The 26275-nt window shown below is 42.2% G+C and overlaps 10 protein-coding genes across 10 annotated transcripts; 7 read left to right on the forward strand and 3 right to left on the reverse strand.

Annotated features, from left to right (window-relative positions):
• Positions 1 to 3808: 3808 nt before the first annotated feature.
• On the forward strand, positions 3809 to 4885 carry EAE97_001336 (uncharacterized protein; the record flags this gene model as incomplete). Its single annotated transcript, XM_038871847.1, has 1 exon — positions 3809 to 4885. The coding sequence occupies one exon, from the start codon at positions 3809 to 3811 to the stop codon at positions 4883 to 4885; it is 1077 nt and encodes a 358-aa protein (XP_038737748.1).
• Positions 4886 to 6122: 1237 nt separating this feature from the next.
• On the reverse strand, positions 6123 to 7677 carry EAE97_001337 (uncharacterized protein; the record flags this gene model as incomplete). The annotated part of the gene is made up of 2 exons (XM_038871848.1): positions 6123 to 7175; positions 7228 to 7677. The coding sequence occupies 2 exons, from the start codon at positions 7675 to 7677 to the stop codon at positions 6123 to 6125; spliced, it is 1503 nt and encodes a 500-aa protein (XP_038737749.1).
• Positions 7678 to 8094: 417 nt separating this feature from the next.
• On the forward strand, positions 8095 to 8596 carry EAE97_001338 (uncharacterized protein; the record flags this gene model as incomplete). The annotated part of the gene is made up of 3 exons (XM_038871849.1): positions 8095 to 8392; positions 8446 to 8500; positions 8551 to 8596. Exons 1-3 carry the CDS (start codon positions 8254 to 8256, stop codon positions 8594 to 8596), a joined length of 240 nt encoding a protein of 79 aa, XP_038737750.1. The 5' UTR covers positions 8095 to 8253.
• A 187-nt stretch (positions 8597 to 8783) lies between these two features.
• On the forward strand, positions 8784 to 9868 carry EAE97_001339 (uncharacterized protein; the record flags this gene model as incomplete). Its single annotated transcript, XM_038871850.1, has 2 exons — positions 8784 to 8958; positions 9012 to 9868. The coding sequence occupies 2 exons, from the start codon at positions 8784 to 8786 to the stop codon at positions 9866 to 9868; spliced, it is 1032 nt and encodes a 343-aa protein (XP_038737751.1).
• Positions 9869 to 10293: 425 nt separating this feature from the next.
• Positions 10294 to 11614, forward strand: EAE97_001340 (uncharacterized protein; the record flags this gene model as incomplete). The annotated part of the gene is made up of 3 exons (XM_038871851.1): positions 10294 to 11129; positions 11199 to 11468; positions 11557 to 11614. The coding sequence occupies 3 exons, from the start codon at positions 10294 to 10296 to the stop codon at positions 11612 to 11614; spliced, it is 1164 nt and encodes a 387-aa protein (XP_038737752.1).
• A 617-nt stretch (positions 11615 to 12231) lies between these two features.
• Positions 12232 to 13179, reverse strand: EAE97_001341 (uncharacterized protein; the record flags this gene model as incomplete). The annotated part of the gene is made up of 3 exons (XM_038871852.1): positions 12232 to 12321; positions 12367 to 12610; positions 12668 to 13179. 3 exons carry the CDS (start codon positions 13177 to 13179, stop codon positions 12232 to 12234), a joined length of 846 nt encoding a protein of 281 aa, XP_038737753.1.
• A 339-nt stretch (positions 13180 to 13518) lies between these two features.
• EAE97_001342 (uncharacterized protein) lies at positions 13519 to 15147 on the reverse strand (the record flags this gene model as incomplete). Its single annotated transcript, XM_038871853.1, has 1 exon — positions 13519 to 15147. The coding sequence occupies one exon, from the start codon at positions 15145 to 15147 to the stop codon at positions 13519 to 13521; it is 1629 nt and encodes a 542-aa protein (XP_038737754.1).
• Positions 15148 to 15382: 235 nt separating this feature from the next.
• Positions 15383 to 17405, forward strand: EAE97_001343 (uncharacterized protein; the record flags this gene model as incomplete). The annotated part of the gene is made up of 2 exons (XM_038871854.1): positions 15383 to 16515; positions 16631 to 17405. The coding sequence occupies exons 1-2, from the start codon at positions 15686 to 15688 to the stop codon at positions 17403 to 17405; spliced, it is 1605 nt and encodes a 534-aa protein (XP_038737755.1). The 5' UTR covers positions 15383 to 15685.
• Positions 17406 to 17914: 509 nt separating this feature from the next.
• Positions 17915 to 19546, forward strand: EAE97_001344 (uncharacterized protein; the record flags this gene model as incomplete). Its single annotated transcript, XM_038871855.1, has 1 exon — positions 17915 to 19546. The coding sequence occupies one exon, from the start codon at positions 17915 to 17917 to the stop codon at positions 19544 to 19546; it is 1632 nt and encodes a 543-aa protein (XP_038737756.1).
• Positions 19547 to 21369: 1823 nt separating this feature from the next.
• Positions 21370 to 23235, forward strand: EAE97_001345 (uncharacterized protein; the record flags this gene model as incomplete). Its single annotated transcript, XM_038871856.1, has 3 exons — positions 21370 to 21786; positions 21834 to 22262; positions 22324 to 23235. The coding sequence occupies 3 exons, from the start codon at positions 21370 to 21372 to the stop codon at positions 23233 to 23235; spliced, it is 1758 nt and encodes a 585-aa protein (XP_038737757.1).
• Between the last annotated feature and the right edge of the window lie 3040 nt (positions 23236 to 26275).

Genomic DNA, 26275 nt, shown 5'->3' on the forward strand with positions numbered 1-26275 from the left:
GGACCTTGTCTACCGGATGATTTTGATTTTGATTTGATCTGATTTGATTTGATTTGATTTGATTTGGGGTTTGTTTGGGTGGGTGGGGTTGGATGGGGGATGATTGAGTGATTGAATGGATGGATATGGTTATGAGAGTGAGATGGTGAGATGGTGAGATGGTGAGATGGTGAGATGGCGAGGGGAGGAAATGTGGTTTCAGGGATTATATTATTTGCTTGCAATTGATTATTTCGTGGGTGTGGGTATGGATGGGATTGGAGATGGAGATGGAGATGGAGATGGGAGATGGGAGATGGGAGAATGAAGATGTTGTGGTGTGATGATGTGATAGGGCCGGGGAAGAGAAAAGAATGTTTAGTGGCACGATTGGATAGGTAGGAGGATAGGAGGATAGAGGATAGGGCGTGCTTGCTTGCTTGCGTGGGGATCTTTTTTCTCGTCTTTTTCTTTCTTCGTCTTTCTTTGGGGCGACAGAAAGATAGATAGGGTCGGAGACGTGGTCGATTATATCGATATTATTGGGGACTATTCGTTTTGGTGTGAAGAGATCTACTTTTGGTACTGTAGTTTTGGAGAGTACATGACTGGTTTTATCTGGGTAATATGTGATGGATGGATGGATGGATGGATGGATTGGATTTCTAGGAATTCTGATAAGGTAGGTAGATAGATAGATGATATGATGGAGAGTGGAACAATGACCACGTCAATGAACACGACAACCATAATTATCGAGAGGACACTCCAACTTCACACTACGCATCTCAGGAAACGAGGGAAGAAAGAAACACAGATTGGTTGAGTGGAGTGGGGAGTGTGGTGTGCTATATACACAGGTTGCGAAAGAGGTCGGGTCCAATGTAACTATTGAGAATGAATACCTATCATGGTACTGTGACCGACTAGGAGACCGGTGGATGACCCTTGTCGTGGTTGAGTCGTGAAGCATCTTTTGCTGTTGTGTGGATAGATGGATGGATGAACGGATGGGTCGGTGATGAATTATATACTATCGAATGCAACGATGCGGTGAGATGGGTGTTGTGAAGATGTGTATGTGTATGTGTATGTGTATGTGTATGTGTATGTGTATGTGTATGTGTATGTGTATGTGTAGGGAAGTATGTATGTATGTGATGTATGTGATGTATACTTTGCATTACGAGCGATGGAGAGAGATCGTGGATGAGAAGACGACCAGGACTTGGAGTGATAACATGGATTTTGTAAACTCGTCTTCTTGTGATGATGCATCGATTGGAGTTGAATGCATGATGGGAATGATATGAATGAATAAACTATCTAGGTAGGTAGGTACCTTATACTTAGTTATGTGGACGACTTCAATATCTAGGTATGCAAGTACAAGTACAAGTACAAGTAATGGTGGCATGTATGCGATAACCCATTCCATTCTCAAGTCAGATCTATATCGCCTACTTGCATATACTTATATCTTATATAAATTCACAAAAGAATTATATACCTCCTCCTTTGCTGTTGTTGTCGTTGTCATTGTCACTGTTATATCCTCTTTTACTTATCATCATCATCATCATCATCATCATCACCACCCAGCCCCCAATTTTCTCCATTCTCGGTTTCGATTCCAATCAAGCAATCTATTTGATCGACCTTACTTACCGCAACTCCCACTGCATTGTAACTCAGGTGGGGGAGGTTGGTTTAACGTTCAAGGAAAAATAAACCTTCCCAGCAGATTCCAAGCATTTCTCGGAACATTGGGATTTCTGAGAATAGAACATTCAATATCGACGAGGATTATCTTGCCTGGGTTGTTCGTGGATTGATATATTGTTTCGATATATTAATAAACAGAGGGCTGCATATTGATGACTATCGACGGTACTGCTCGCGAAAAGGAGATTCAGTTATATATGTGATACCTGCCTATCGACAGTGATATATCATACCGACTTGGATTTTCATCGATAGATATTTAAATATATTTACCTAGGTATTATATCTTCAGATTGATGGAAGAAAGGGATTGGAATTCTAGGACCCGACTTCTATTCCAATTCGGACTCAACCTCGACCTCCTCATATGATTGACCCGAAAACCAAGAAGAAATTGATTTAAAAAGTACGACAACAAGTGAATGAGAAGGAAAAGGAAAAGAAAAAGGAAAAGGATAAAAAGGGGTTGAATTATATACATCACGAATCATTGACGACAACTTTACAGCAATCCTAAAAGGAATTCACGAGATTTTCAAACCATTTGTCTCAGAATCCGAATCATCTAACTTGTTACCTCTTATTTATTAACTTTATGCTATACATACTATATGCGACATACGACATACGACATACGACATACAACACACTTCATACATCTAACAACGAATCTTTTCTCTTCCACGTACTTACCTTTTGTTCATCTTCTAATCTACTCTACTCGGTCTCCCAAAGCAAACAACGCAAATCAGCTACGAAGCTACGAAGCTACGAAGAGGAGATAATATTATCTAGTTAGACATTTGATCTGGGTTTTGCGTTGTGATCTAATCTCTGAACAATACGATAGGATACGAAGACTTCACAAGTAAGTAGAGAAAGGAATTATTTGTTGACCTTGACCGACCCACGGTGGTTATAGACAACAATCTAATCCATTTCTTACTATCAAATGATCCATGGTGATCCAATTACTCAATTCCTCACGCATCCAAGCATTCAAAGCATTCAAGCATTCAAGCATTCAAGCACCACATCATATCATATCATATCATTCATCCAACCTCCCCCTCCCCCTTCCCCCAAAAAGAAAGCTAACCAGCTCATCAATAGAAGATTTTATCAACACAACAACACCCATACAAGTAAAAGTAGTACAACGCAACCCGAACCCTTACCCTTTTTTACACACTACACACTACACACTACATACTACACACTACACACTACACATCTATACACCCATACCTACGAGTATCTCTCACCTCTCTTACCTTGACTTTGACCACAACACCACGCTTCCTTCCTCCATATCCACTCCACTTCAACGTAAACTCCACCGCCAGTCCGACCTTCTTTTGACCTTCTTCATCATCTCATCATCGCCTCTTTTAATTCCTATTTACTTTCACAGTCTCACTCATTCCTTCAATATTCAGCTTGGAAGTCGACCTAAAAAAAAGACAAGAAAAGAAACTTTAAAAAAGACGCCTGCACTCCATCTTTCTTCTTGAAACGAATTCGTCAACTCAACTTTCTCAACTTTTTCAACTTTCATCTACGACGTTGACTTTTTTCCCCTTCTACTTGGTAGATATCTCTGAGTTGTACCGCTTTCAGTGGCCATCAAAAATCCACCAAATATATCAAAACGACATTTCTTGTGTCTGAAATCCATCCAACCTTGGTTCAATCATCACATCATCGACATCGCCAAGTGACATATTCCTACCAGGAATTCGTGAATCATTACACATTGGATACTATACGACAAATCACAATTGGCCCCAAACTCTCACTCACTCTGGATCAGGAGAAAGCTCAAATTCACCTAACACAACTCCACCATTACTCATAAGTTTTACTTTTTCTGGTCGTCAATCCAAGTCTTAGTCAAAATCATCGGATTACACAAACTTTGGAAGAAAGAACCTCCGTTCCTTTAGTGCCCAATCATCCTTCAAAGGATCGTCCCGGGATATCTAAAGTTTTTATAATCACGAACCTCATATCAGCTCGGATACCGCCACGGTCAATTGTTAAGGCCTCCCTCGCCGTAAAATCCAGTCTTACATTTGACGTACAATTCGCCTCCTCAGCCATCATGAAAGGCCGTCCTGTCGACCAGCTCGTGTACGAGTGTATGTTTCCCAAACCCAAGACTGGCGATCCGCAACATTTCCAAGCCTTCTTGCAGCGCAGTCTGGTGCCTGAAGTTCGTCAAGAAACTATAGGTTTTTATGGTCACTTAACTTCGCAGGAAGCAAAGTATCCTGGCTTAGATTACTCTTACCGGCCGCATCGCGTTCGACTCTCTCGATTCCCGTGGCACAGACGACTATTTCGAGCTTTCGATAATTTGAGACTGACGGAATATGAAATTGCTACGTTGACAAAATGGGAAGGCACAAGATGGGCAAAGGAGAGATTTGAGAAAGAGAAGGGAATTATTATTAGGGATACAACGGGTGATGGAATAGAAGATTGGGTATCGCCAGAGTTACGACCTACAGTTGTGCGATTCGCAGTGCCAGCAGTAGAAGAAGAGTTGGAGGAGGAGGAAGAAGAATTGGATGATAATGACTTGGAAGATGATGATGTAGACAGTGATATCGAGATTACCAGTGTGGGAACTGCATTGAATGAGAGACTGATAGCTGCAGCTGCTGAAAGAGAAGCTGGCAATATCACGGCACCAATGGATGAAGCTTGGGAACAATGGATGAAAGATGCTTACGAAAATGATGGTGTCGGAATCTCGAATCCAAATTTGAACCCAAATGCCAATATCGTGGGTACGAGACCAGCTCCCAATGGATCAAGGGTTTATGTTGCACATCCATCAGCTCAGCCTGCGAGTCATGCAAGCCATGCGAGAACGACGAATTTAACCCCCCTTTTCGATTCATCCAATGGTCGACAAATTCCCTCAAGATATATTGACATTGGACGTATTGACTCATCGAATATGTCTTTTTCAAGAATGCACACTGAAGGAGATAGTGCAAGGGAATCTATCGAACAGACAATTATGAGAAGAAGGGATATTGAACAAGCAGTCGTGAGAAGAGCCGATGCTAGTCGAGAACATCGTTATCTATATGCAACAAGACATCCGGATGTTTTGAGAAGTATTCATGGAAACCGTTATGTTCCTGAATATGAAGATTACTCTTCGTAGTAACGTGAGGTTTATTCATTTCTTGCTTTTTCCCCGGGATAGGAATCATTCATAGCAACTTAAGGTTGGGGGGCACACATCAAACACATATTTTCTTTCGCAGGAAGCATTCTCACACATATACATACATTCATATCGGCGTTCATATGGAATGGAATTACATATCTTCATCACATTTTTCAATGGAGGTCTTCACTTAAGCATGGCGTTTTTAGCATATGGGTGGTGGGGAAGCGGGTAGGATATGGTTGGGTGTCGGAATTGGGGATTGGGGATTGGTGGGGGTATAAAGTTGCTTTGGCATCTATTTACTTCTCTTTATATTAGTTTATTATTGTTGTTTAGTTGGTGGTGCATAGGATGGATGGCATGGATGGATGGGTTGCATGGGATAGGATGGGTGAGAATGAATGGATGGGAATGAATTGGAATGGGATGAAAGAGGAAGGGGGAGAGGGGAGGAGAAGATGATGGTATATCTACCTGGCTTTTATAGTACTAGTATTCGATATACAAAGTTATCTATATTCATCTGGACTCTTTTTTATTCTCAATTCTTGATTTGCTTTTTGTCTCTTTTCTTTGGATCGAATTGTGGTGTAGTATCGAGTGAGAAGAGGTGAAGTTGAGAACGATGTGGATGTGGATGTGGATGTGGATGTGGATGTGAATGAGTATGAATCGAGAGGCGAACATGGTGTGGATAAGTTTTGAGAGGTACCTAGGGAGGCGCGAGAAGTGAATATGCTGAGGATACGATATCATACGGAACGATTTGGAATAGTAAGTATGGATATATGAAATACATGTTCGAGCTACCTTATCCATCATCCTTTCTTTATGCGGGTACAAGATGTGTGTATTTATATATATAAAGTTGATAAGTTTGTATACCTAGGTATGATTAGATGTTATGTTATTACTTTCTAGATACATTGATAGGTAGGTAGGTAGGTAGGTAGGTAGGTATCCTGTTGTTTATATTTATCTTGATATCAAACGTCTACCTATCTAGGTATTCAAGGGAAGTGGTTTTTCCAAGCCTACCCCGTCCAAGCCTATCCCATACTTCACCATACTACGCCATTCCCATCCAATCCAATCCATCTTAATCCAACTTGTGTATGCTATGTCTTATCATAGTACCTATTCACAACATTTGTCCAATTTGCAAATTTTCGCTCGCTATTCAAACCCAACAACGCCCAAGTTCAACCCATCATAAAATATCTATGTATTAATTATCCAAAAGATAAGACCACTCTGGAATTTCTTTGATGAGACTCCACATATACTTCTCCACCTTATTCGCACACTTTGCATATGGCGTAGAATCGTTATTGTATTTTTTACAATTGGAAAACACGAGCGTGGCGTCCGCGACAAAATCTTCTGGTTTCTCATATGAATCCTGATCGAGTTTTCTTTCCATAGTTTCAAAGTCCATGGGATTTGTGATTACAGAGTAATAATCCGCTACTTCGTTACCATTGACAGGTGCCTTGAATGGCCAAGCTTTCTGGTGATTTTGAAGCGAACTCAGGAGGCGAGAGAGTTGAGCATAGTTTGGTCCATGACGAGGTTGGCGAGCTAATTCGTCCATGGCGGGTGTCCAACCAGATGCGCGGATAGCTGGGATGGACATGGGGTCGATTGGAAATGCGCCATTCTTCCATTGTTTGGGTGGTGCGTGGACTTCGTCTGATTTGCTAAAGGCGAGAATCTTCGCATTGACTACCTCCTTTTGCTTAACGATCATGCGGTTTGATTCTAGGTAGCGAACTCTGGGAACCATTTCGCAATGCATAATTGTTCCACCTTCGTAATCCTTGATGTAACCCATCCAGAGAGGTTTTGGTAGAGTTATCTCTTTGGTGAAGCCTTGTTTCTTAAAGTATCCGATAGCATAATTGTCGGCGTAGGTAAGAAAATGCATGACTTTAGAAGAAGCTTTGACATAATCCTTGAGATGATTCATGAGATGTGCACCATATCCTTTGACTTGCTGATCCGATGATATGGCACAAAAAACAATCTCGGCAAACTCGTGATCATCAAATGGTCGATATGTAATCCCTCCTAATACTTCTAGTGTTGCTTTCTTTACCAATGCCATAGATAAATGGTTTCGATCATACACTAGACGAGCAATATATTCTTTTGGCATCTTGGGGAGTTGTTTCTGAAAAATACCTTTCAGCCCCGAAAGAATTATAGTACTCTCATTCGTATCGTCATTATTGACAACTCGAAAATCAATTTCACCCTCTCGCTCTTCGATCACTGCAGGCTTAATTATTGTTAGACAGAAAACTAATGTTTGATCGCATTAGCAAACTCACTTTTTCTGGAAAAGGTATAATGTTAATGTTGGCAGGATGTTCTGCATTCGTCTTTTTCAAATTGTCGGTCAATTCGGCTTCACTCATTTTCATCTTTTTGGAAGATATGGGAAAACTAGGGAGCTCCTCTGTAGCTTTTCGCTTTGGCGCATTTTGGGAATTTGGGAGCGACTCTTCTGTACCAGCCTTACGTTTTGGTGTATCTTGGAGATTTGGACCCATGACTGTGTTGGATTCCACAGGTTTTTGATCTGAATCCTCGAAATCTGAAATCGATTCTGGGGTTGTTAGGGTTTCTAGGCTTGATAGGCTTGATTCTCCTGACGAAGTGTGTTCTGTGAAAACGGGTGTTTGCTCAATACTAGACCGTGGTAACAGAGTACGTAATCTTCTAGAGCTTGTTCTATTCCAATATTGGCCCAAATCACTGTTGATATCTTGAGAAGCCATGTTAGCAACTTTTGATCAATTGTATGTAGATTGAGGAACGGCTTACTGTAGTTCTAGATTATGAAGATATCAGAGTTTAATATTGTTGTTGCTACTTGCCTATTCTATTTCTCTTAATAAATTGAAGCGTATTGTCGTTGCCAGAAGTTGTAGAATATTAATGGGAAGGAGGGGAAAAGAGATGGAAAGAGTTACATATGTTTGATGTAAGAAACCTGGAGAAGTTGATCATCAAGGTTCCCTTCATTATGTAATCATCTTAGTGGCTCGAATGAGTGGCTCGAGTGGCTCGAGTGGCTTAAGTGCATTAGTGTTTCTGGGTCCATCGGTGGAGCTTTTTTCCGACGCTAAACTATTCCAGGATGTGAAGCCAGATTGCTGATGCTTTCCACTGGTGTCGTAAGCTTTGAGATCCAGCTATATCAATTGATTTCAATCGACTGCAATTGTACATAGCAGAGACAATAGCAAAACATTCAGATTTCGGTCAATCAATTCCTTCTTAAGTTCCACTCGACCTTTCTCAAAAAGTCGATTCAACTTTACCTACCAGTACACAATCTTCACACTTATCATATGGAGTCCTCATTACACGGAGTTTGGGAAAGTGCCGTTGGCAATCCCTTCATCCCTACCGTTGGAAAAGACAGTCAATTCTCCTTGGGATTCTCATTATTGTGTATTGGAGTTCTTCTTTCGGGATTGTTTGGTCTCAGTATGCTTTTCAAAATTCACATTACTTGGCTTGTAGCTAACAATTCGTTCTAGACCGATCAGCTCTCACTCTGCCATTACTTGGACTTCCTGCTTCAGCAGCCATTGCGTAGGTTATATTTGAATATTCTCTTTCGTACAAGTACTAATGTTAAGTAGGGTTGGTTCAGTTTATATGATCTGTGCGGTTGGAGTTTATGTTTAAGATACCCCTCCATCATCGAGACGAACATACTACGTTACCGCATTTTTGTACAATAGCTGGATGAGATAAAAACAAAAGGAGTTAATATAATTATCACATCTGATTTCGCCGATACAATATTCAATTTCCTCTACCACAGTTCCTCTTTGATAATTCACCCACCTATTTCTCTCTCTCTATCTTCACAATGTCGACACCTCCTGTTCACGAAGAGCCAGCAGTGCCAATCTTCAAAGCCGTGTCCAGTTCTGCCCGGCAGCTCTTTCAATTACTCAATACTATACGATTCGCAAGCAAAGTTCAAGTCCAAATTAGTACTCAAGGTATTCGATTTGCGGTTGAAGAATCTAGAGTAATGCAAGGTTAGTTCCCATAGTTCAATGGACGTAGTTCGCCTTGTAACTTTTTTTTATAGGAATTGTATTTCTTGACAAAGCCTTGTTCACCACTTTCAATTGCACTCTTCCCGAATCAAATCCCGAAGAGGATGAAGAAGAAGATGTATCCTCAAATGATTTACCTGCTTTTCAAATATCTCTTTCCGCCTTACTCGAAACTTTACAAATTTTCGGCGCAGCAGATGCTACTTCACGATTTTTCAGACCCGAGAATGAATACAACAGTAACATTCGTCCCAATCGACAAAATGCATTCAGCAATCATGCTTTAGGGATGACGGGCGTATGTCGCTTTTCCTACGCCGGAACAGGATCTCCTTTCAGTATTATTCTCGAAGAAGCAGGTGTCACTACAACTTGTAACCTCAACACATATGAACCAGAAGATTCGGAAGAAATCCCATTCCAGCGAAATGCGATGCAGGTTAAGATTATTACACAAGCTCGTTGGCTTTTCGATGCTATTCAGGAGCTAAATAATATGACCCCAACTCGACTTGACATTCTTGCCCTTCCTTCAAACCCCTATTTTAGCCTATCTGCTTCTGGCCATTTGGGAAGCGCTAGCGTCGACTTTTCTAAGGGTAGAGAACTATTGGAAACTTTCACTGTTAAAGAAAGGTGGTCTCAAAGTTATCGCTTCGATATGGTGAAAGCTGCTGGGGATGCTATGAGACTAGCGAGTAAAGTTAGTGTAAGAGGGGATGAGCAAGGTGTTTTGAGCTTACAATTTATGGTAGAGGTAGATGGTGGCGGTGTTAGTTTTGTTGATTTCAGATTTGTGCCATTCATTCGAGGGGAAGAAGATGAGGATGATGAGAATAGTCAAGAGGATGAGGATGATGACTTTGGAGAAGGAGGTGATGATGAATAGTAAAGTATCTGAGCAATATCAAGCAAATTTCCTATAATTTTGAGTACTTGATCTATCAAAACTTCCCACGCTTCAGTCTGGCTGTCTTTTGACATGTTTCATGACCATCTTCTACCATAAAGTGTATCCTAATTGTGCTATTCTCGTTTGGTCTTTTGCAGGCTAAACTGTACGGTACTTATAATTCACTTAGAAGCAATGAATCTACAAATACACCGTACATGACCTATAGTATACAGTACTAAGCGGCGCAACTCTAGGTATAATCAGAAAGACACGTCTCCTCGAGGACTTTGCATCCTCGCAAAACAATATATAAACTTAACATCCATGCCCAATTTTCTCATCCAAGTCCTCCAACTCCCGAAACTCACAACAGACCAAACCATCAAAGCCCAACAAACGCTTAACCAATCCCTAATAAAATGGAGAAAGCAACGACGTCGATCAGCGAATCCATCGCCATCGGGCTCACATTCGCTATCATCACATCAACGGCACTATTCATATCGACGATGTTATTTATCTGCGACAAAATTGTTCGCGGAACTTCTATCAAACATGCAGAGGCCAACGAACGAAAACGAATTGTTTTGCAATTGCTACGTCTGGGACCGCATAGATTGCGGGGGATTTGTGAGGGTGAGGGAGTTAGTTTTATGATTGGGGGTGGAGACGGAGCTGGAGATCTTGCTGGTGTTGGAAATGATGTTAGAGTGTTCTCGGAAGAGATCACACAACAGGTGCGGACGCAGTTGAGAGGGGAATTGAGATCGCGGCTGGAAGGGGATGTGAAGGGAGATGTTGAGAGGGGATTAAAGGTGGAGATTAGAGAGGAGATGAAGAGAAATGGGAGGGAGGGTGAGTTGATGGCGGAGATTAGGCAGGAGGTTAGAAGGGAGGTTTGGGGAAGATTGAAGAGGGAGATGGAGAAAGATTTGAGACTGGAAGTTAGTAGGGAGTTGAAGGCGGAGATTAGAGAGGAGATGAGGAGTAGTGGGAGGGGGGTGGAATTGGTTGTTGAAGCGATAGCAGATGTTAGGGAAGAGGTTCGACGGGAGATTCAGGGAAAATTGAGGAGAGAGACCGAGAGAGATTTGAGACAAGAAGTGAGCAGGGAATTCAAAGCAGAAGTCAGAGAAGAGATGACGAGGAGTGGAAGAAAGGTTGAGTTGGTGGCCGAAGCGGTAGCGGATATTAGAGAGGAGGTTAAACAGGAGGTTCAGGGAAGATTGAAGAGAGAGATGGAAAAAGATGTGAGGTGAGTTTTGGAGGAGTTTCTCTATGTTAAGTTGATCATACGTCAGTTGCTAACATGATACCGATTTAGAAGAGTGATTGATGCGGAGGAAAAAGAACTAGAGGCGAAGTTGAGGAGAGAGATGGAGGTGGAGGCAAGAATAGCTGAGGCCGAGAAAAGATTCGAGGCGCAGACTAAAGAAAAAGGCAGGGTAAAGGGGCATGGAAACGGAGATGGTAGCGAGGAACTTATGACCTCGACAACGACCGCGCAGAAGGATAATGGAAGTGTAGAAGGCAGCGAGAAGCTTGTATTTTCAAAAACGACCACACAAAGTATCTTTGCGAGAACGAAGACGAGGTAGGCAGTTTGCCAGAAAGACTGTTCGGAACACTGGGCTTGTCTTGTCATTCTTATACTTCTGTCTGGTGGTATTTCATGGGATCAGTGGTGATGCAAGTATCGGCTGGGCAAATATGGATCATGCGTGTAATGGAGGTGTTTAGCTAGATGAGTCCTAGGAGATGTAGAGAGATACCCACTTAAAGCATTATGAGGATCACTTCTTCCTCGTATTTTAATCCAATTCCATGTTTTGCTAAACTGCACCAAATTATTACTGTTCATTCGCATTAGTCCAACCATAAAGCACTCCGTTATCGACGAATATGAACTGCCCTTACAAACAAATCACTGCATAGATGGCAGTAGATTATCTTTGTGATATCCATGTCGCAGCTTCACTGGGGAAGACGCTTTCTGCACCCTGCCAGCAGGCTCAAGGAGAAAAGTGCAATATGTTTTATTATAGAGCATCTATGTAATGACCCTGTAGAGGAATTCCTATGCATCTCATTATATTGGCCTCATCTCTCTTCTCTTGATCTCAGACAGCAACTGGGGAATCGACTTCGTAAGAACCGATTAGCTAAGTATGGATCGCTAATTATGTCATGGAGACCTTTTGCCCTTTTCGCTATTTGTCTACCGCAACATTGAAGCAACGCTATACATGAGAGTAGAAGAGTACTGATCTTACAGAGCAAGCGATGGCCGCGAGAGTTGTTCTTCTTGTGTAGCAACTATTTGCCTACGAGAGTACGCAACAACGGCGGCCAGTCACTCAATCGATCCACCTTTGTTGTTCTCTATCATACCCAATTATAGCTAAATCCACGTTTAACGTTCTAAGCATCATTGCCATTGTAAATTCCTGTACTAATTAGTGATATGTCAGATCAAACACTAATGAACCTACATCTTCCTCTCCGGGATTCTCTCCAGTGTCTCCTAGACCTGGGGCTCTCTGTGACTTCTCATTCTCCGTTTCGGGATCAATGCTATATTCTGCATAAACGTCTCGTTTGTCTTTGTCCTTACACTCCTCGTCCTCACCCTCAGAGTTGTTATTATCGTTGTTATTGGCTTCATCTTGATCCCAGTTGTTTTGGTACTCATGTTGTCTCTTTTGCATTTCCTTCCAAGCTCTTGGTCCACCCATCCTACGCCATCCAACAACATCAGCCTAACATCTATAGCTCAAGCAGAGAGCGACATACCTATTAACCCTATCTCTAACTTTCCCAAATAACTCTTCTGCTGCCAATCTACTCGCGCTTCTCCATTTCTCACATAGATCTACCAACTCCCCATCAATCTCCCCACTTCCATTTTCATTTTCAGCTTTACTATCCCTCTCAATCTTCTTCGCCTGTTCCGCCGTGTCCAGCTCCTCTTTCACTTCCTTCAATAGCTTCTCTAATTCCCTCTGCTCCTTCAGTAGTGGCGCGATATCCGGATCGGCATTAATAACTGCTGCTGAAATGGGCGACGTGAAGGATTTCTTGGTGCGAATCACACTCTTTGGAGATGGGATGCTCACGACAGGGTAAGAAGTCGGAGTCTTGGAAAGTGAAGGAGTGGAAGCTGCGGCGGCGGCAGTGGAAGCTCGAGTGCTTGGAGAGCCTTTAATAAGAGGTGATTTAAATGGGGTCTTGAAAGGTGATCGAAAGGGTTTTTGGAGAGTACTTGCAGCTTCAATTCGACGACGTTTCGCTGCTGGGGTAGACATCCTGTGAGTTTAACTTGAGTTAGTGCTGCTGATGGTAAGTTATTGATCAAAGATTGTGAAGCATTGTTATTGTATGAGCATTCTTTAATAGTTGAGTATGTTCTGTAATAAGTTTTTGAAGTTGTGGTTTCCCAAAGGACGAGAGTTTGGAGAAAGCTCGGACCTCTCTTATAATGCTATTCACCAGGAAACATTTGCAGTACGAATATCTCATCAGATATTGCGTCTCTTGCAGTATTAAATCAACTAACATAAAAGCGGATACACCGATGTATGGCACATAAATTACCTGATCTTCGGGGCAACTGATAATAAATCATTTCTTAATATTTTATAATTCTATATATAGCGATGAAGGAGCGATGAAAACACGCTCCTTAATCTTGTAGGAGCCATATTCAATGTCTTCAACTTCTCTTCCCATGATTTGCCATCATCCGATATAATATCTTCACTTAAGATCTTTCGAATATCCCTAGATGGACCAAGGTACTCACCTCTTGGAATACCTGATAGGTCGACTGTGACAGTATTGTTCTCGATATTCTTGTTGCCTATAACAATTATCGCACCGTAACGTTTTCGCTTTGCTTCAGAAATCTTCTTCTTGACTGATCGGGGACTATCATCTAGCTCGATAGGAACCTCGATAGAATGCTGTGATTTTGGCCATGAATCATGATACGCTCCCTGTCCCAGTTGCATTTTGACTCTATTCGCGTAACTCACTACTTCTTCCGAATCATTCACCGTGAGGATGATGACTTTGGAGGGGTTTAACCAAAATGGCCAGTGACCATTATAATGTTCTATCAAGAGAGCCATCATTCTTTCGACAGACCCGAGAATAGCTCTGTGAATTAGAACTGGCGCCACCGGTCCTTGTTTAGCCAACAATATAGGGTCATCTGTCGTTTCTCCCTTTGCCTCAATTTCTGGCGCAGGAGCTTGATACTCTAATTCAAAACGTTTTGGCAACTGGAAGTCGAGTTGAATTGTTGCAGTTTGATGTTCTTTTCCATCCGAATCTTTCAAAATTACATCGATTTTTGGTCCATAAAAAGCGCCATCCCCTTCATTCATGGTCCATGGTTGTCCACTTTCATCCAATGATTGCTTCAAAGCTGTCTCAGCATTGTCCCATTCTTCCTTTGTTCCAATGTAATGATCGCTCGGTCGAGTAGACAATGCTAATCGATATGGGCCAAGCCCCAACGTCGTATACACCATTTTAACGAACTCCAATGTACCAGAGATCTCTTTCCTAATTTGTGACGGTCGACAAAAGATGTGCCCATCATCCTGGTGGAATCTTCGCACCCTGGTCAAACCGCTCAGCGCGCCGGATATTTCGTTCCTGTGCAATGGACTGAAATCAGTATATCTTATAGGCATCTCACGGTAGCTTCGCTGCTTTGATGCGAATATCAAACAATGACCCGGGCAATTCATTGGCTTCAAACCATATTCTTCATTCTCCCCTTTTTGACCCCCAATTGTTTCTCCAGATGCACCACGACCAACCACTGAATACATGTCTTCGGCATAATTCTCCCAATGTCCCGACTTTTCCCATAGGGATTTCTTGTATATTGTAGGTGTTATGACTTCCTCGAAACCAAAATGTGAGTATTGGGCACTGAGAAACTCGGTCAATGCTTTAAACATGCGTGCGCCCTTGGGAAGAAAAAGAGGTGAGCCGGGACTATAAGGGGAAGTAGTAAATAGTTCTTGTTCGATTCCAAGCTGACGATGATCAGCTGCCGGAGTTGAAAGGGTTGCTGTGGTAGCTTTCGCGACAGTTGAGACATTTGAGACTATTGATGGACTCTCGCACGACGCACATGAACGGGTTAGAATAAACGTCGCATGGTTCGACTTCCTTGGGCATATATATCGAAGACATGCTGGAGATGATTTGACATTCAGTCCATTCTGGAACAGTCGCAAGGCTCTAGAGGAAACCATCACGAAATTTGTGAATCATACACTGATATCAAAGTATTAGGTATCTTTCGAAATGGAGCTCTGAAGCTTTCCTAGGTAATTAGTTAGGTGATTTTTCCGAAATGGTGGGGTAAGTCACGAGTTAACGCGGTATCACGTCTGTACGTGACGTTACATGAAGCCTGAAAAATACACCAAAGGCAGCAAGGAGAGACAAGTTCCAGGATATTATATTTTGCGGGGTTGCGATAGGTGGGAAAGACAGCAACAACAAATCATGAGACAACGTCATTCATCTATTTATCCTTCATAACATACATTAGAATAAAGTTGCTCTCGCCACTATCAATATTTACATATGTTCACCACATTCAACTCTTTCTATAGCTGATCATTGCTCCTCACATTCTCGTTCCTATCTTGCTGTTGTGCTCCATATATCCTTGCGTTTACCATAGTAGAGAGGACAACCTCGTAGCGTTTACATCATTTGCATTATCATCACTTACCACTATAACGATTCAAAGCAAAATTTAATCATCAGAGGCAGCTTCTCACGATGCGTGGCGGTAGACCAAACCTACAGCTTGGTGAATCGTGGATCGTAGAAGGCAACCAGGAGGACTATGAAGAATATTTGCCACCCAGCGAAGCAGACTACGATCGTCGAACAAGATCTTCTGTTCCACGAAGGCCTACAAGAGGTAGTAATATATCTCCAGAGCCGGAATTTGTGATGCCTTCTCTGGACGCAGAAACTCTGGAAGCTTCATGGTCTCAGGCCCAGAGCACTAGTAGAAGCCCCCAGCGATTTCAAGAATCTCAAAGACGAAACTCGCGACATGATCAGAACCTTGAAAGCTCAAACATACGGCTAAGAATCCAACCTACCCAAAACAGATCCTCTTTGGCTCCTCCAACTGCAAATTCTCATTCACCACATCATCCAAATTCCGACGCCAAAGATATCATTGCTACCTTCATCGATCATACAACAATGATCTTTGCATGGATATTAGAGATCCTAGGGGGAGCGCTTAAACTTTTGAGGACGCCTCTATCTTACTTACTTGCTATATGCATTCTCTCCGGCATCGGTCTTGTAGCACGAAACCTGGTTACCACATCCATCTACGCATCACTGTCTCCCATTTGTCTGATCCCAGGGTCATCTTTGTTGAACTTGCCGTTCTGTTCTACTCATAATACTGATTCCAGTAAGGCAAGAGTACCAGTTGAGTTTGAACAAGTCATGATGGTTCAGTCTCAGTTCGAAGATATACTTAAGGAAAGTGCTGGGGGAGTCTCCCTGCCACTAGATATGAAACGTGGAGAGAGCTTTCTTAGAGATCTTCGTCAACTTGTACGATACAGCCAATTGAAGTCGAGGTAAGCAACCATCGATACTTCCAAATAGGCGAGCCTCTTTATCGATGGTCTGGTAGCCGAAGACCACGAGACTAGTTCCGTCAAAAGAGCCAGATGCTAATACTTTGACTTACAGGAACGAACTTGTCATGGAATTTGATGGATTCATCGATACCGCAAAAATTGCATCATGGGATCTTACAAAGTTCAATAGTCATGTGGGGAGAGCGGTGGATAGTGTCATTTCTATCACACGCTGGACCTCACGAGTTCTCGATGGTATTCAAGAACGCGAAACTTCCCGTGGTTTGATCGGAACATTTGTCAATGACAAGCTACTTGCACCTTTCCAGCCTACCAAATTTTCTGAAAGACTTGTTCTTGATCAGTATGTGGAGCATACTCGAGCTGTGGAAGAAGAAATCGCTCGTTTGGTTTTGGAAGCGCAAGCTCTATTGATGGTTCTAAATAATTTAGAAGACCGTTTGGAAATTATTCATGGAATTACAGTACGAGACGGTGTTCAAGTACAAGCTAGTAAGGATGAGACTCTGTCAGAATTATGGGCATGGCTTGGTGGTCATCGAGGCAAGATCAACAAACTCAATGGCCAGCTTAATTTGTTGAAAGAAATCGGAGATCGACGTAAAATTGCTTTAGCACATGTATCGGGGACTTTGATTAAACTTCAAGAGATCAGTTCTGGTCTGGAGGACTTGCGAGAAAGGGTGGCCGCACCAGAATTGCTGCGCGACAGAATCGACATACCCTTATCCGTTCACATTGAACATATTCAGACGGGCATAAATCGACTGGAAGAGCAGAAACTTATTACACAAAAATCAAAGGATGCTATCATGGAAAGAGCGAGAAATCGTCATGATATGGAAGGAAATCTTATAGACGGATGAAGTATCTGGGTTTTCGGCTGCTTTGGCGGTAATCAGAAACTCTCGCTAACGAACCACAACTCACCTACAGTTGGTACTTAATGATAAGGATTCAAATCTTTTTTTCAGTTGTGACGATCAGGGTTTCTTACTGTAGACTCTGAGTGCCAGTCTCTTTTTTGTAGCCCTTGGGTGAATTTGTGGGTATCAAAAAGCTTAGTGGATCGGCTTCTTTAGTTTGCCAGCTAGTAGCTCACACGCTAGTAGCTAAGAGGTCCCAATAAACCCCACACCCCTCTTCATATTTCTTCTTCTTTACACTTTACATCACTTCTCCGTTTTAACATATCAATATCTACTTACTGTGTTCCTACACATTATTCTCTCACCCACCTCGACTTCCTCATCTCGGCCCACCCCACTCGGCTGTTATTCTTCTAATCATTCCCTCTTCTTTCGAATTTCTTCCGCCTCAGATCTTTCTTCTTTTGAACGTAAATGTTCGTTATTTCTTAAGCTAATAAGAATTAATGGGCGACCGTAATGAGTCTACCATGGGAGAAGATGAAGGTATTCTCCCAAAGGAACAAGTCCCTTCCTCCTACATTCCCAATAATTTCACATTACCGGGACATGAACTTCCAAGACTGCCGGTAATTCCATGTGAAATTCCATCTCAAGGATCTCGAGCCATTATTCCGGAACTTCAAGTCATTGCTTCGGAAATACGAGTCCTTGAGGGAAGAATTCATTTCAGACATAAGAGCTCGAAGCGTATTTACAACGAAATAATTTCCGATCAACACAACCCAAAAAGAATGAAAGAAATTGACGATGATCGAGAGAGACAAAATGCCAGATTTAACGAACCAGCTTTGGAGCTCCTTACCATAGAGCAAGATCTTATAAAGGATCTAGAGCCAATCCCGCGAGATTTGAATCTTGTCCAGAGATTCAAACCTATATTTGACCAGCGGAGAGAGATTCTAAAACGCAAGAAGACTGTTTCGCAACAAAAACCAGAGAATGGCATGAAAGTTTTATATGTTCATGCGGAGGATATGCTCTATCCGCGGAGTGTTAAGGGGACGGCTGGGCGCATAAAATTAATACCAGTGTTTCAATTCTCGGAGCGTGTTACAACTCTGGAGGAGATCGAATATTCGAAAAAGGGTCAAGAGCTGGTGTTGTCCAAACGACTGTCAAAGGATATGTTGGAGCATTGTGTTCTACGAATTGACCACAACGATTATTTACTGAACGAGTGGAGAAATTTCGTAGCCCTGCCTACAAAAGACCAAAGTGTAGGGGAAACCAGCCTAGAATTAGTGAAGAACCATTTGCTCCACGGAAGATGGGTATGGATCACAAAGGAAACTGAGATTTGTCGTAGGAGTATCGTGATTGAGCGAACGTCTCAACTTTACGACGCTCGATTGATGCACATTCTAAGCAATGATGTACAGTTGCCCAACCGACTCGAACCCCTCAAAATTTTCACTCAATCCAGACGCCGAAAGTGTGATACTTGGGAGAAATCGCAAGACCAGCAAGAGTTTTATCTGGCTTCAACGGAGGCAAAGCTCTGGAGATGGGTACATGGTAAAGCTTATGTAGAAGGTGAAGGTGGACCGCTTGCGTGGATCAATCACGAGAACAACAATGATTTGGCTAGGTTCTCCCGTCTAGAAAATCAGGGACATCGTGACTGGAGGACAAGAACGGCAATATTTGGAAAAAGAATAGATCGTTCTCTAGCTATCACACCACCCATGGTCAAGATAGATTCTGGTCTTTGCGGGATGGAAGAAATCAATAATTCTGGCGAACCCTCTTCTTCTTCCACCGAATTTGTTTCTAACTTGAAGCATTTACCTGGGTGTTATAAGAAGAATACCCCGGGATTTGGCTGTGATTGCCCAGGTCCTGTCCAACCGGAGGGCCATCAGCTAGACGACGACTGTAGTGAGAAATGCCAAAAACGTATGAAGAGTCTGATTACAAAAGGACATAGCCTTCAGCTACGCATCTCTAAATTAGAAGCTATTGTTGAAATTACTTTAAGTGGAAGATCGATTCGCAAACGGGATAAGATTATTCCAACATCGAAATCCAAGCGTTCGTCGACAGGTCTAACTCCCGCAGCGGTAACAACACTCTAATGCTCTCACGATCTTGCACATCAATATTGGATATAGAGATATGATCTTTTCCATTTTTTGTTCTACTTAATTTGTAATTTGTAATCGAAGACCGACGATGGGTCATAAGAGATGGAGATTTGAATGAGAGCTATAGGTTTGCTGGATAAATGTATGTTCTTGAAAGTGGAGGAGAAATGTTGCGTCTTGTTGGTTTTATTCTTGGGGCAATGGAGTATGATCATGCATAAATGGTTACTATTTATATTACTATATACCAGATAACAACTTGTAATAATAATAGTCATGGTCTCAATTTCTCCTTAAATTAAAATACGCAACTGAACAGGTGGTTTTGAGACTACTGGGTGCTTTGGTCAATCGAGAAACGTGCCGCTATTCCCACAATTCAAGTTGAGCGGAGCCTGACGAGCTCAGTATCAAAATGAATCCTGAAAGTGGGGGGAAAAGCACATGATTTTTATGCTGGTTGGATCACGTCTAATCTAGATGATTTGTACTCGGGTTTTCTTGTCATGTTGTGAATTTGAGTTCTTGATACAAAGGTCAATCCTCCATCCTCTTGTCAGATTGGTGGCTAGCAACAAAAAGCGGGTCATTCCCATCATAGGCACGAAGATCTCGACTTGTTCTAGACACTTCGCTTTTTGTTTCCTATTACTTACTTATATCATACTTGTACCTTTCAAGCAACTCCAAGCTAATATCCAAGAAAAAGTCTAAATGTGGGGGGGATCAACCGGTAGTTCGATACTAGAAACTTGAGCCGAGACTAAGTTCCAACTACTGTCGTCTTGACACCCTGCATCTCAGGAACGTCGTCATGATAGCTTAACGGTTAAAAGTATACTACCCCAAGCCTTTTAGTTCACACAATTTCTTGCATATAGTTCTTTTAAACCGTAACTAATTGTAGATCTTTCCTCCCTATATCAAAGATTTTTCCATCCTAGCCAGCACAAGCAACCTGACTAGCCCACTCATAACATTCATCATCAAGATCTTCCATATATCGCTGGCTAGTTGGACTTGGAGACCTCCAGATGATCGCATAGCAAAGGTAATTGGTTGATTTTGAGAAAGAATGGTTACTGTTGCACGTCTGCCTCACATGCCATTGCCGTATTGCCCATGCCTGGTGTTACCTTTCCCATCTATCCAGAATGGGATTTTGCAATGGATTACGCTTGTCGAGATGTGGGTTGAGATCTAGTGGTTGATGGTGTTTTTGGCTCCAAACTGATTAGCACAAAATGACAGATTAGTTTAGCTCTTATGAGCAACGAATTCGGAGAAGCGGAAAGGCTTCGAGGAAAAGAAAACGTTTGATTACTTAGATATAGCTTGTAACGCTTAATCTTGCTCCTTAGAAATGTTTATAGGTTCGATGTACTCGTCGTCCCTTGCGTGAGAGTTGAGCTTGGGTGGGTGTCCAGGCCGCCAAGATATGAACTTCAATCTTCATTTTTTATAAGAAATCATTCTAGCGATACCATGGTGGATGTTTGTTCTCAATGGCATTGCATCGTTAGGAGCAATCTCTACATATTCTCTCAAGATCATTGTGGATCATCGTTTGATGCATTTTTACAAGAGTCGGATGATATCGGTATGTGGCTGGATTGACGTGGCGGAAGGTGGCTTTGAGGCGTTGCGGGGGCGGTGCGCTAGCGGAAACAATTTGATGTTGACATTAAGGCATTTCTAAGCGTTAGTTATGCGGTCTGACTGTGAATATTGTCATCGTTGAAGCTTTTTTACTGTAATACTACTCAATAGATTATCTTTACCGCTTGATAGTCATTCCGTTGGGGATCTTCACGATGAATAATCTGCTGCGAAGTAAATCGGGTTGTTGGACCTGCCGTTTGCGCAAGAAGAAATGTGATGAGCGGAAACCATCACCATGTTCCACATGCGAATCCTTAGCGATAACGTGCTATGGATACGGGGCTAAGCCAGATTGGATGGATAATGGACCAAGAGAGAAAGAGATGGCAAACAGTATTAAGCAAATTGTCAAATACACATCACGTCGAAAGGGTCGACTGACTGGTTCAAATGTGGCTCCGAACAACGGGGCCAATACAGAGGCTTCCGCCATCAACATTGCACCAAAGACCACAACTGCGCCTACTAGAACCATTTCTACAGCAACCGAAGATACAGCTTATCTTAGAACTTCATCAGGATCTTCTCCTGCGCAGTCCAGTGCAAGTATATCAGCGGAAACTTCCACGGTAAGATGGTTACAATTGAGCATTGATGAATGACTAACAAACCCCAGGGCACGACACCAGAAAGTGGAAACACATTTTTCGGTACACCGACAATTACAAATAATGAAGCGGCTTTACTAATGCATTTCGTGGATAATGTATTTCCGCTGCAATATCCTATGTATAAGCCTGAAGTGTCTGAAGGAGGACGAGGGTGGTTACTCTCCCTTCTGCTAAAGACTAAACCTTTATATCATGCATCTATTGGTCTCAGCGCTTATCATCGCGGTGTTGTACTTCGTGAACTGACTTCCGGTGGATGTACAAAGCCCAGCATCGCCGAACAAGAGAGCCATCTTGCAATTTGTTTGATTGAATTTCAAGAGGCAATTAAATCCGCTCACGATTGTGCTAAAGACTGCGTCTATGGTAGGGATATTTGCGTGGGGAGTAGTCTTGCAATTATGGCTTGTGTTGTTCAACTTGTCTTTTTCGAGGTAAGTCGCGTCTTTTCTATAGTGTACGATTTTTCAAAAGTCTTACTAAGTTTTCGATTAGCTATTTGGTGTACAAAAAAGCTCATGGCAAATTCATCTCCGCGCGGCTACCGATTTGTTTGGTCAGGGGTACCGAGCGCATGCCGCCGAGCTTGGCTTATGGGCCAATGATGAATCAACAGCCATCGTTCTACCAACAGCTTGTGAACTACTAAACAATGAACCCTGTATGATTTTCTTATTTCTATCCGGGGTCGTTATGTGGTTGGACGTGGTGTCTTGTATAACTACAGGAAAGACACCACAACTTCTTGATCTCCATCATATGGCTTTTGGCCGCCAGATTAAGCTAGAGAAGATTATGGGCTGCAAGAATTGGGTTATGACTGAAATAGGTCGTATTTCTGCACTACATGAATCTAAACGAAGCGAACTTCAGAGCGGTACCTTTAATAACCATTTGTTTGAGACACAGGCCGATACCATCAGACAAACCATCCGACGTGGCCTAAATGAACAATTCTTGACAGAACTTCGTATTACAAATCCAAATACGACATCACACGGTGAATCTCGGATAAGCGATCAAGCTGTCATCACACGGCTCTTTAGTCGTGCTGCCTGCATTTATTTGGAGCTTGTCGTTCATGGGTTTAAGGTTGTTGAAGAAGATCCGGACTTATACAGTCTTATCTCCGAACCTTTGATGATGCTTCCAACCATACGGAATGCGGATTTAATCCGTGCTATCTTGTGTCCCTTGTACATCATAGGATGTGTGGCCAAAGTAGGAGAACGAGATATCTTCAGAAAGATGTTTTCCTCGCCACCATTGAATGATCCCTTCATGCATCATCGAAGTACCATTTTACCTCTCCTGGAAAAGGTCTGGATTCTCAGGGATACCCATTCGAATAACGTGAGCTGGGAATGCGTGTTGCAACTTTCGGATGATAAGATACTACTACTTTGAGTCGGATCCTTGCATTTTCTTGCTCTTCGATGCTCAGATTTCCCACATAGCTTAGATCTCTGTCTCATCACTTCAAGAGCATAATGAGGAAGGTTATTTTATTTTCCAACTAAATTTGGTTATAAACCTCAACAGAACTAAGGCCTATATGAAGTACTAGCTTGTAGGCTAATCCTGTGTCATGAGACTAAAATCATGATACCTCTAAGCTATAAGTTGAGGATAATCGTCTTATCAAGAACAATCTGTGAATTGAAGATAATTCCTATCTGTAAGAACGGGGCAAAAAAGGGACAACGGGAATATAAACGATGTTGAAGGGGAACAGATAAGGTTGCAGAGAAGATTTCTGGAAAGAACGAACTTCGTTCAACGAAGAGGAGTTCTTCCCAAACCCACCATGTTGGTATCAAAAGAACTTTGGCCTATTATGGATGCAATTGTCCTTGACCATTATTAACTACCTATGGAAAGCTAGTACTATTCATAAGTAAGCGCTAGCACCTCGCTTGCTAATACAGTGCTTTCTGTGATCATATGATCGATATCCCAACACACCTCTATATGCGAATCAATTTCACATGGTCCTTTAAACATCAAGATCAATTATTGGACTGCTAGATAAGCATCAAAGGAGACCTAAACAGAACGATTGCTTCAGCCATAAACCCTCTCAAAACCTTATCAGAGTAAGCTTTTCTCGTAATAGCCAAAAGCCTGGGAGGGAATTCTGTGAGGACTTCGGCCGATTGGAGAAGCTCGTTAAGCTGTATTGAAGAAAGGATCGACGAAAGAGTGGAGGTGACATGCTTATTGAGCACATTGGTAGAGATTGCGATTCCTATCGATTCGCCAAGAGCTCGAAACTGGCCCACGCCACTCATTCCTACCGCTGCCAACTGAATAACACATCTCGAGGATGAAATTCTAGAATGTTTTCTGGGGGAACTACAGAACGTATATGCTCGACACGTTTCGACATATGAGCGGCAAGCGCTTCGCGATCTGTCTATGGCTTAGGAGAAGTGTAGTCGGTGATTGCGAGACGCATGGTTTAATGTACAGCGCCCATTCCTTCCTATACAATAGCAAATTTAGACCGTTAGCTTGTGCAATAATTTGAGGTTATCTCGAAATTTAGAAAACCAATGAGGAGACTTGATTAACTTACAGGATCGATGAATCGCAAAAAGGGCCAAACTCGCCATTCCAACACTTTGTAAATTGAGCTGTCAAATGACTTCACCCATGCGACTGGTTCACGTCGAGTAAGAACTACCTTAGCATTTGGAAAAGGCCGCCAGCATTTCATCAGAGAAATTGACACATGGCATGTCACTAAGGGCCTACATCGACTTCAGCAATCAAACATGAAGTCATATGTTCAGAATTTACTCACACTATACCCCCGCAGAAGTTCATCAATATCTGCTGGATGATATGGGCTCGCCGATATCAAGCACCTTGTATCTCAGCGCCTGCAACCAACAAATCATGTGACGGAGCTTCGTGTTCTCTTTATTGCAGGGTGTTAATTCCAAAAAGTGATAACATCTATAGCCCAGTTTGTTCAAAGCTGTGTACATGGCTGGAATAGTGTTAGTTAATGGGCTTCCTTGGCTGTAGGGTCACTGCATACTCATTGTTGACGTGCGGGAAAGACCCAGACATAACACTTGCATCTCAACGGGCCGCGGGGGGATCGCCGGGATTTTGTCAATTTGTCGCTGAGAAGGCATGATTTCTGATGACTTTAATTCTTTATACCTTGGAATTATGAAGTGAATGGAGGTGAAAATCAATAGAAAGGGCGCTGGGGCACTGAGAACTTTCGCTTTAACTTCTCTCAAGATATCAATGTTTCCCGATTACCAACTGTTGTGTCAGATCACATCAAAATCTCCTTAACGGACATAAATTTTGTTGTCCACTGTTGGATCCAGCTGCCTCAAGCTGCCACATAACTTTTTGCGTATCAACTTGTTTGACTGTGTCGCTACACTGGCGTGTGAAACAACGAGCGCGGAGAGGTGCGTTGGAAGTATGTTTGAGGGTAATGATACTGCTGGTTGTACCCTTGGTTTCATCATTTGACTTAGTGAGAATGAAATTAAGCAGGTCAAATTGAATCGGTGAAATGTGAGCTAATAAATGGAATCGAATCTGGATCGCACATAAAACTAGCGCGATTTTCCCATCCACGCACCGCTCGCGCATTTTCGAAAGTTTTAAAGTAACAACCACAGACATCACATTCTGCGACGTCCAATACTTACGCAATAAAGCGATGAAAACGATTAATAACAACAGAACAATCAGTCGCCAAGTGGGCAATAATAATCAAAGATCTTGATATGATCAAAACAATGGACCACAATACAATGGATTACCTTCAAGTAAAGGTAAAGCTTTTATGTCCCAAGCGCCAAAACATAGTCAGAAAAATATTCAAATGCAAGATCGTCAGGAGTCTTTTCATCAGCATCCATAATATAGATAGCGAGATGCTGGATCTAATGACCACATCTAATCGTTTCCAAACCGCAGTTGCGCAACGAACCATGGTAAAGCTTGATGATGTGGAAATGAACCCATCAATAGACCAGCGTCTCGTTCGTCAAGAGATCCGCAGAATGCGATTTAACTCAATATAAACAGGTCTATCCCAAACCAGAAAAGACGGGGCAACGTGCCATCTAAATTTATTAATTTGAATGTTAATTCAAGACGATGCCTCAATAGAGAAGGAACAGTTGCCAACCCTAATAATTTTGGCAGTCTCAGAGTGACATCAGGCAAGATAAAGAAGTCTAACTGTCCGTTTGTCTCGAAATTTGAGGAAGAAGCACATTAATCGTTGGGGATACAGGGATGACAGTTAGTATCTGTTCAAATTCTACCAAAGATTTTGACCAAGACGAGGAATCAATTGAACGGGAAGCGGAGCAGGGGTCTGCTAAGTTGCGTAAGAACAGTCTATCTGTTGGCGGTGATTTTCATTGATTACAATCAAGTCGTCGAGGGCAATGAAGAAGACAAT

The sequence above is a fragment of the Botrytis byssoidea genome, assembly GCF_014898295.1.
Source record: "Botrytis byssoidea strain MUCL 94 chromosome Unknown BBYS_002, whole genome shotgun sequence".
Lineage (NCBI taxonomy): Eukaryota > Fungi > Ascomycota > Leotiomycetes > Helotiales > Sclerotiniaceae > Botrytis > Botrytis byssoidea.